The 10,998-nt window shown below is 40.1% G+C and overlaps 1 protein-coding gene across 1 annotated transcript; it reads left to right on the top strand.

The window, feature by feature from the left end:
• Positions 1-9,078: 9,078 nt before the first annotated feature.
• On the top strand, positions 9,079-10,506 carry LOC139723573 (N-acetyllactosaminide beta-1,6-N-acetylglucosaminyl-transferase-like). The gene has a single exon (XM_071634810.1). It carries the CDS (start codon positions 9,079-9,081, stop codon positions 10,504-10,506), a length of 1,428 nt encoding a protein of 475 aa, XP_071490911.1.
• The last annotated feature ends 492 nt before the right edge of the window (positions 10,507-10,998 follow it).

The raw sequence follows: 10,998 nt of genomic DNA, 5'->3' as shown, positions 1-10,998 counted from the left end.
CGAAACTACCAACTAGTATGCACTCTCTTTTACTTTTTTTTTTGAAAAAAAAAAATATTATGTTTTTCCTCATCTCAAAGAAAGAAATATGCTGCTGTAATGAAATATATGACATTTCTGAAATTATATGTAGGATTAAGTACCATTTCGTTGCATGTTTGAACCGAAATATGCCATTTTTACCTTCAAGACATGTCTTCTAACGCAGGTCTTGTTTGCATCTGTATGTTTGTGTGTGTGTGTGTGTGTGTGTGTGTGTGTGTGTATGTGTGTCTTTGATTTTTTTATTTTGTCTGTAAAGGGTTAGTAGTTATTTCTGATTTACATCAGCGACTCGCCCAAATGAGTAACAAATGATATGCACTGGAACATTTCATGCAGTTGCACCAAGAATATAGTGCAGATCTGATAAATCATATCGTGAAAGTTGTACGCAAATTTCAAGTCATGTGTCGCTTCATTTGACGGTGACTTTGATTCATTTAATTCTTAGTAACTACATAATGATTAAAAGTTGATTGGATAAGATCTATGAGACATCCTTACAGAAAAAGCAGCTTGGTTTTCCATTTCTCTACACTTCCTAGTATTCATTTGTAACTCCAGATGAGTATTGCTTATAAAGATATTGAAATATGAGAAATGAATCCAAAAATATAGCTCAAGATATATTTGCAAAATATATGAAATGTGTCAATTTTTCAATGTGTGATCATATTACCACTTCTTGCAGTAGTATTTTTGTCTTCCGGTATCAATTTTGCCATTGTTATTATTTTAAATGTATTCAGCGAGAATCATATAGTATGTGTGATCTCAAACTTATTTTTCCCTTTTGTCTGTCATTGGACTATTTTGTTGTATCCTGTTGCTGCTTTCAATCTGTCCCTGTGAAAAGAGAGAAGAAAAAATAAAAAACTGTGGCATCCTGAACTAGGACACTTTTGTGATTACTTAACATATGTGTGAGAATCTTTCTTGCCCAGAATAGAAATAAGAAGTGATTCACACACACAGGATATTAACAGCATTTGAAAATTGTACTTTACAATGTTTCACTCTCAGGTTTAATATGCATGTTATGGGAAAATCAGTCCCACTCTTTCTTTCTTCTTTTTTTTGTCTTAACTCTTGCGATAATTAATAGACCAGCTTGTTGTGTATGTAGCTCAAATTCTGTGTGCTCTGTACCTTTTTGCCATTGTACATGTAATTCCTTTTGTCTGTGACAGCTTATGGATGATATTTTTGTAAATTGATAATTATTTTTTAAAACCCATTGAGGACGGGCTGATTTTGCTACAACATGCATTTCCAATAGACGCTTGCCTGAGTATACTCGGAACTCATCCTCAACGGGATAATGTTATGATAGTATGGAGAAAAAAAAAGTACATGCCGTGCATCGAATGGTTGAGTTGAATTTATGGATTCCAATGTTAGGTATCCACTATTTTCTGAGAGGCGCAGACCCGAACAAACTAGTGCAATTTTGACACTGAAGAATCCATACATTCAATATTTACTCAAAATAGGGCAGTACATGATGCATTTGTTTTATATCCTTCCAACAAATCAAATAATTAAGAACAGTAAACTTGCTGAAATAAAATTGTTTACATATTATTGCAGTATATGAGTAAAGATGGACGCAATTTACACGGAGGTCTAGTGATCCTGATATCGACAAGACTTAGCACACGCTGTAGATGAAGAAGCATTTATCGCATAGCTGTGGCATGGTATGGTGCACTATACCATTGATATTGTGTCACGGTAAAGCACATTATTTTTTTTCCATCGGCATGTCGTCTTGTTGGTCACATGACACTATGTACGCGATCGCTGAACAGGATTTCATTAATGAAGCATGTAATAGAGCTACTAGTTTTTATCATACTGTAGTTTAAAGACAAAGGTTACTTTTGTAATATCCATGTTTTTGTGCGAAATATTATCAACTTTCTGTTCACCTGGAAGAGAGGTGCGACACATGCAACACTGAAATATTGTCGTAAAGTATATTGTGAATGAATGTAGCATTTATTAATGCAATAGTTTCTTGTGGGCGGTTTGTATTGTAGGAATGCCTGAAGGAGAGAAATAATGCAACTCAAATTCGATCGCAAATTTACTACTTCATTTTAACAGCAGCATTTTCACCGTGTGTAAGTGCAGAGCTGCCAAGTCTCCCTGATTCTGCAGGAGTCTCTCTGAAAATGTCAAAATATGTTCATGTCTGAATAAGAGAATATTAAAATCTCCCTGATTTGGGAATTATTTTCGCCCATTGAAATGCATGTAACACACAGATATCTCCCTGATTGCTGTGTGGAATCTCCCTGATTTGGATGTGGGAATGTTGGCAGACCTGTAAGTTATCATTTGCCCCTGTGAGAAATGTGTTCCAGATGAAAGCATTCACATCGGATGATAAGCAAGTGTTTGATGGAAATCAAACAATTAAAATTGTAGAAAAATGACTAAATGCCAGAGAATGTGTTTGTCTATGGCAATTGCTGCAGATGCTTTCAGGGACTGAATGCCATTTCCTTGTGCTCACACTAGTGTGTTTGCAATCAATATCAATTGGAAATGATGAATTTGTATATTACTCTGAAAGATACTGTGATGAATGTTTATCATGTCATCAATAAATTGTGGGATGATGATCCTTGACGCATATTATAAGACAATCTGATATCACATTGTGTTTGATTCTAATAATTGCATATGCATGAATACGTGTACAGTGTAGTTTTACTTTCATAAACATAATTTCATTGTGTCATGTGTAATGTAAGGAGCCTTGTTTTAACAGACCTTACTGCCGCAACGTCGCGACAACGTCCAGAGAACAAAATTCCTCGCCTCAGACACTAAAACAGTACACTAGGAGATTACAAAAGCAAAAGTTGCTGTGACAATGTCCGAGCAACAACCACTTTAACCCTTTCTTCAAATAGTCATTTTCTAATTTTGATTGATTATGTTAATTAAGCCCAAGATCATATATTATCATAATTAAAAGCATTGAGAGCCTACTTTTTATGCCTCCGCCAACGAAGTGGCCGGAGGCATTATGATTTCGGGTCGTCCGTCCGTCCGTACGTCCATCCGTACGTACGTCCGTCCCATTTTGTTTTTGTCGATATTTCAAGAACCGTGTGGTGGTTTTACATCAAACTTGGTATGAGGGTATATCCTGGGGGGATAATACTTTGTGTGGATTTTAGGGTCACAGGGTCAAAGGTCAAAGGTCACAGGTTATTTTGTGAAAAAAAAATGCAAATGGTTCAAGGTATCTTCATGGAACTTAGTATATATGCTTGTACCGATGAGCAGCGATTATCTAGGGAAGTTGGGGGTCATGGTTCAAAGGTCAGGGGGGTCAAAGGTCAAGGTCAACTCCTCAAAATATCACGACTTTCCTTAAAATGCAATGCCTGAAGTTTTTTTTTTTTTTAAACTTGATGTACAAGTATGCATGTATTACCCAATATATATTCTGTGGGAAGTTTCTTGCCAAAAGGTCAAGTGAAAGTGCTAAATTGCACTTTTTCCTCCATATCTCGAAGGTAACTCAAGGTATCATCATGAACCTTACATATTTATGCATGTTCTACCTATCAGTGATTCTCTTTGGAACTGTGAGGTCAAAGGTCAAAGGCCAGGTTTAGATAATGCTATTTTACCATTTGATACTGAAATGATACTTTTTCTCAATACCTTGAAAATTACTCAATGCATAAGCTTATAAAAGGGCCAAAAGTCAAGTAAAAATCATCAGTTCCCCAAATACCTGCACTCTGACATTTTAATCATTCATCAAATTGAACCTACAATTGTAGTTCCAGGAAAGTGAACATTCAGCACATATGTGGCAAACCTGTCATTTTAATATTTTGCCAGTTGTGTGAATCTGTCATCACACATTGTCAAGACATTGTACTATAGACCTATTAGGAGAACCATGCATTATGGCGGAGGCATACCAGTCGCCGTAGCGATATTTCTAGTTTGGTTTCTGTTTTAATGAACATGTATTCAACAGTAATATATAACTGTTCATCAAAAAAACTTCCGTGAGTCATTTCAATTCTTATGTATTTTATTGTTTTTGGAATTTCTTATGTATTTCTTTGTTTTTTCAACTTTTGTTGTTTCTTTCTTATTGGAAATTGACACTGACCACTTTTTTATCGTGATTAGTATAAAATTAATCAAAGTGATTAATTGTAAAAATAATCAGGTTTTTATGAGTTTCATAATAGAGCACTGTTTTTCCATTTTATGAAATGTACACAAAATCACAAAATTGTACCCGTTCTGGGGGTGACATGCACTTACAAAAATTCGCAAAAGAACGTGCGGACGTTGCACATTTGGTCGCAAAAGTTGCGCGAACTTGAACAGAGAAAGTCAAGAAGCGTCGTGACGAGGCCTATCTCGCGTCATAGAATTACAGCGCAAAACGTCGGGAGGGGGGATCCCCCCCCCCCCTCCCTCCCCCGGTCCTTTTAGGGTTGACATGCAGAATTGGAAAAAAAGAAATTACTTACACGTTGCTATGGTAAAACTCTTGTTTGAAAGGCCCTGTTAAAACGAGGCTATAGTCTCCACGCCAGTGTGATGCCGGCATTATACGCACTATTCGGAAGGCATTTTCAAAATTGTTTGACCACTTTACTGGCCGGTCAGGTAGATTTATTATGGACCCGGAGATGGTTACAAAGCCCGCAGAACAAAGGATATTGTCCATGTGTAATGGATATTGTCCGAATCGAGGAAGTCATCAACAGAGAGCGTACTTATATGAGAGTTCGACAATCTGTCTTACGCTATACGGCTGACATTAAGCAGTACTCACAACTTGTAATTTCTGTCATTCGCGTCCCGACTTTTATTATTTTATATTCATTTTATCCTTGAGATGAGCTGCTCTTATCTACCAGTGTCTTTCGTAGCTTGTCGCATGTACGTCCTTGACAATAAACGGAAGAAAACCAACCGCCGATAATAATGATGATAATCAAAAAAGTATAACCGTCCAGAACTTCAGAATGATAAGTGTGGTCTCCTTTATCCAGGGCGAAGCCTCGTCAATTTTGGCTGCTGTAGTTTTCGAGAGGATTCATCTGTTATTTCATTACATTGCTGGCTTACCGTTTTCATACCCTTTCACTGGGGGTCATGGTAGGTGAGTAAAGCCAATGCCAGCCAAGGATTACGGCTTAAGAGCAGAATTTAACTCGGAAGTAGAATCACTTCATCCAGTAACAAAGAATGAAGCTCTTGTGGTATTTTTCCCCTTCTGTATCTTTTGAGTCAAAGCGTGACACTCTCCTCCCCCATTCTCATACACATTTTCTTTCTTTTTTTTCTTTTCTCTTTGTCCAGTGCTATCTACCGATTCCATTCAAATTATACCTTGAACGGTATATACTTCAGAAGTTAATACCGTACAAGGTGAGTGAAAAAAATGAATAATTTGGACACAGTACATGAAAATATTTTCCTTCCTGTAAATTCCTGTGTACCATTATCGTGCAGCATGGAAGTAGAAATTAAAAGTTGATACTAGAAACATGAAACATTTCATTTTTTTAATTGATAACAAACATAATTTTATGCACAGAAATAAGCACAAAAATGGGAAACATGTTAAACCAACAAGCCCATTCTGAAGTAACTCCCACTAGAGATAGCTCCTGTTCCTCCCGTTTATCATCCCGTGTTTCTCCCCATCCCCCCCCCCCCCCCCACACACACACACTCACTATGATACACACACTTTTTTGTTTTATAATATTCTTTATTTAAGTTTCATTCAACATCAAATCCATATTAACAATAAAATAAATATTACCACCAACAAAAGAAAAGACACACACAACATACGCACGCTGGCACACAATTAGGACTACATTTTATGACAAACTGGTTTACTGCTTCTGTCCACACGAACAGCCTGCAATTAAAAGCAGAGTAAATCATGAAAATCATCCCTCTAGCGGGAGTGCATGATGACAATACAAAGCGACTGGAGAGAAAGACATATCGAAATAGAGAAAGGGGGAGGGGGAGTTTTGCCCTTTAAACAAAGTAGCAAATGGAAATTACCGTCTGCAATCGAAGTATTAAACAATCATTGCATTCTAGCTATTATATAAGATACAGTATACACGATAGGCCAACTTAGCACACGTCACACAAATTACACACTCGCGATATACTATCGAGAGACGCATAGTATTATACACCATTTACACGCATTTCTTGGCCCCCCACCCCTCTTGATCGCTCCATCATTCCCCACGCCTCCCATACTTTCGCGGTGGTTTTATTTTCGCGTTTTTCGCGCTTTGAGGTTCAACCGCGAATTTAACAACACGCGAAAATGTTTTGCACTCGTCGCTTGTTACAACACTATTATTACCGACCGCGAATTTAAACACACGCGAAAAAGTAGGCACCGACGGAAACCGCGAAAGTTTCTGTACGCGAAAGAAACCACTTTTACAGTATAGCCTCCTCAGCTGGTTTGACCAAAGAGCTTCCGCTTTGGTTTGACCATGTCTTACGATCTCAACAATGCCACAGAAGACATTGCCCTGGTGCAGTGAGCGTCACACCAAAGAGCTGACCAATGTCGCTCTTTAGTCACACAATAGGTGCACAATAGAGCAGACGGACGTTGTGTGTGAGGAGTAATAAGTGTCTTCATCGTTCGCTTCATTTATACACACATGCTGCATGTGCATACAGTAGCATACCCTTGGCCCATGAGTATACCTCTTAGGGAAAGGAGGCGCCACAAAAATATGAGAGTACGTCCAGCGTCAGTGTGATCTTACACTGCTTTCTCGCTTGATGTCGTGTGCTACACGAATTCTACATGCAGGTGAGATATACTTCTGCTAGTAAAAAGAGTTCGAACACAAGGTTGATACGTGAAATTGTCATGGGGCTACTGGACAGGCTTTTGGCTCTAGTCGGGTCATTGATTTTTCTCTCCGCATTCATACAGTGTCTCTTTGGTTGCATTAACAGGCTACCGGTATGAGGCCAATTGTGTACCACTGAACACACCTGTGCAAGTGCGAAAGTTTGCTATCTTCCTAATAGGTAATACAGTAACGGGCGCTATCAAACTAGATGGGATGCATTTATATGATCTTGTGGCCATTACTGCATCAGTGGCAACGTTGAAAAGAGCCTTCAAATTAATAGACGCGTAGGACCAAAGAAGTGTATGTTTATACTTTCACTGTCCAGTTTACACCGGGCCTATATAATATGAACAATCTGTCATTAGGGATCTGCATTTCGCTTGAAGTTGAACATTGTATGAGTAGGACCTACTCAGTACGTAGGTCGCATATTCTCCCAAAAGCGAAGACACTGTCTTGGAGTGGGTTGTGCTGTGCAGAGCGTTGTACACAAGGTGCTTGTGGTGATGTGAGTTCCCGTACGTCTATCGATATACAGGTGCAGGTGTGCCTCCTCATTACAGCATCTTGAGGGTAGGGGCGGCACCATCTAACTAATGACAGGTATCAATAGGGCGGCACTCCTAAAGGTCATCAAAGTACCTGATGTTACGATACTTTGGATGGGAGAGTGTTCCACATTCTTATAGCTCGGGGGTATAACTGTCAAGCTGGCAGTCGATTATGGAGTACAATTTATGATATGACAGGTTTTGTTCTCTTGCTCTGTTTTGTGCTGTTATGCTGATCTCCTTTAGCCCGGCGATGTTGACAAAATCATAATCATCTTGTGGAAAGACTCGCACTGATGAAGGAGACGACGATGTTGTAGAGGATACTAATTCATTATGATATTAAAGGGTGTGTACAGTTCTGGTCGAGGTGAGGATTTAGCTTTTAACGTTTTGCGAAATATTCAGAAACCACTGTATGGGTGTCAAAGAGCGTGCAGTTCTAATTGGTATCAAAAGTTTATTTGATGAAAATTAGTTTTCAAATGGCTGAGATATATCCGAAAACAAGGTTAAACAAATAGATCCTAATAAAAAGCGTGGCCAGGAGTCTTTTATCATTTTCTCCTTTTTGGGCTATCTCAGCCATTGGAAAACCAGTTTTCATCAAATGAAAATGTTGAATCCTTCTTAAAGTTACATGCTCTTTCATATTTCATAAGAAGTTCCTCAGTATCTCACTTAAGAATGTTCAAAACATGAATCCCCACCTAAACCAGTACTGTACAGTCCCTTTAAAGATACCATCTCTTTTAGAATTCACATGCGGAAATTATTTCATAAATTTTTGTAGTTTAATAGACTTTGGATTGCCAAGATGATCTCTCTATCTATCTCTCCTTGGCCTCTGCATGAGTACGTTCTATCGTCTTTCCTCAGTTAATATTATAAAATATCGGTATACTGATCCGATTGGTAAAACATTTCACTTTTGCGCCTTTAAATTACATTGTTGTTTTTATAACATGTTTTCCTAACAGTAAGCTAGAATTTTAAAGTCTGATGATGACCATTTTGATCAAAGGAGGTCGATCCGTGCACGTGTGGTTTTATTTCCCAGTGCGTAAATGTTGTATGTCAAGTAGTTTCCAAGATGAGAGCATCCATTGTATTGTCATGGATTATGTCTGTATTGATGTGAATTTGAGATGCATTGCAATGGTAAATTATCATTTGGTAGTTATTTCTTCTTGGCAAGATTACCATTGTATTTGAATTCGCACATTCTCCATGAACCCTCATACTAGTGTATTTAATTCACCTCTCCCTATGTGGTATAACTGTAAGCTGGAATCTAAATTGCAGGCATTGGATGTTTTTTTTTTTCTTCTATTGTGCAAGTCTCCGGCAGGTGTTATGGTTGCTGATGGGTAGTTTTTTAATGATATGCAGAAAATCAGACGACAGAAATATATAAATTGTTAGTAAATTTATCTACTTCAATTTCTTCTACAGACGGGTGATTGCTGTACTTTAGTATCTATGGCGTGCGTGGTTCAAGAAACCGACAAGGTGACGTTAGATGAACACAGAAGGTGAAGTGCACGTGATTGAGATCACACTCCAAATTCATCATGTCGCGGGTGTGCTCAAAAAGGTTCTTGTGTTGGAGGTCTCCCGCGCTCAAAAGGGCATGCAGTCGCAAGAATCTCTTTCTCATCGCTGTCTGTGGCGTTGCACTTTACGCGCTGTTCTCGTCCAGCTCACCGCACGTAGGAACGAGTCAGTGGCTATATCCACAGAGAGGGGTCAACATCAGTCCCACCCTTCTCACAAGAACGTCTTCTGTGGCGAACGACTCGCTGACAAGGAACGGTACATTGCGAGCTGATGGACACACGGTTCAGAGTCAGGTGAATTCGAGTGGTAGCGTGACAAGCAATGGGACAAAGCTTTCAATAAATGCACCCATGACGTACCATAAGCATTTTGATGTCAACTGTGAGGGGATCATAAAAGGAGATCATCGGGCCATACAATCAGCGTCTGTGCGCTTGAAGACATCTCGATACCATATCCCAGACAACCAAGCGGTAAAAGAGTGGACCAATGACTGTGACCTCTACCGGAGGGCGCGAAAGTTCCCAACGTCACCCTTAAGTCTAGAAGAAGCCGATTTTCCAATTGCATACATAATCGTTACGCACACAGACTTGTCGCAGACAGAGCGCCTTCTGCGTGCAGTATATCAACCCCAGAACGTGTACTGCATCCACCCGGACAAGAAATCACCACCCCCATTCCAGGATGCCGTCCGCTCTTTGGCAGCTTGTTTCCCCAACGTTTTCATTGTTTCCAATCCCGTCGGAGTGAACTACGCGCACTCCAGTCGTCTTCAAGCCGACATCAATTGCATGGCAGACCTTCTAGAGCGAAAAGAATCATGGAAGTACGTTATTAATCTCTGCGGGCAGGACTTTCCGCTGAAGACAAACCTTGGAATTGTCCGCAAGTTGAAAGGACTCCGAGGGCGAAACGACATACCCGGTATTATCGCCCCAAAATGGTTCGACCACCGCACACGTGTCCATCACGAATTCCGACAGGGTATGATGGTGAAGCTTCCGGACGTCGAAAAGCCACCGCCACCCCAAAACTTCACCTTCTACTTTGGCAACGCCTACTACGCCGCCACCAGGGGATATGTCCAGTACGTCATTCACAACAAAACGGCGATCGAGCTGCTACAGTACAGCGAGGATGCCTATAGTCCGGACGAACACTACTGGGTAACCCTCCATCGGATTCCGGGCGTTCCGGGTGGTGTTGTAGGATCGTCGTGGGAGAGCATCGTCCGTTTCGTCAAGTGGAAAGGCACTCCAAAGTTCCCGGAGTGCGTCGGGAAATACGTGAGAAATATCTGTATTTTCGGGGCTGGATACGTTCACCACCTCGCCTCGCAAGTGCATTTGTTCGCCAATAAGTTCCACATGTCCTACGATCCAATCGCGATGCAGTGTATGGAGAAGTTTTTGGAGGACCGCACGAACCATCCCTCCTGAGACAAGTAGGACGTTCCATCTTATAGACGTTGGTAGATCCAGTGTCTTAATTCAACAAGGCATATAGGACGTTTGCAATACCTCAGAGTGGATAACCCTGAGGAGACTAAACATTTGATATCTTCGTCGAGGCCATGTACTTTATTTTGCCTTTTGTATTACTTTTGTCGTTGTCTATCACATACTTATTTGGATCGTCAAGTTGTCTCATAATAGGGAGCTTTAGATTTGCGGCGAGGACGTTTGAGACGACGCTTGAGCTGGACGTTCTCCTCTTTCCTGCGCTGTGTTGCAAAGTAGCTTTAGATTACGCCGAGACTCATCCTATAAAAAATCAAAATGACGCCCCCATATGATCGGTGCTTGAAGTGGCTCTCTACGTCGTGAATTGAGCGGATCGACGTAAAAATAGCACAGAACGCGTAGTGAAAGTTCAGACGACGCGAGCAGATTGACTTTGATATGCAATTCTGCGCTTGCTCAGAACAGTGT

Source organism: Diadema antillarum, unplaced genomic scaffold (assembly GCF_040938485.1).
Source record: "Diadema antillarum isolate AM-2024a unplaced genomic scaffold, OU_Dant_1.0 scf00000193, whole genome shotgun sequence".
Lineage (NCBI taxonomy): Eukaryota > Metazoa > Echinodermata > Echinoidea > Diadematoida > Diadematidae > Diadema > Diadema antillarum.
Note: the sequence above shows the minus strand (reverse complement) of the source record. Positions and strands in the feature narration are given on the sequence as shown.

What these genes read in the sequence shown, in the direction of transcription:
- LOC139723573 (XM_071634810.1), top strand. Translation starts at nt 9,079, where the DNA reads ATGTCGCGGGTGTGCTCAAAAAGGTTCTTGTGTTGGAGGTCTCCCGCG.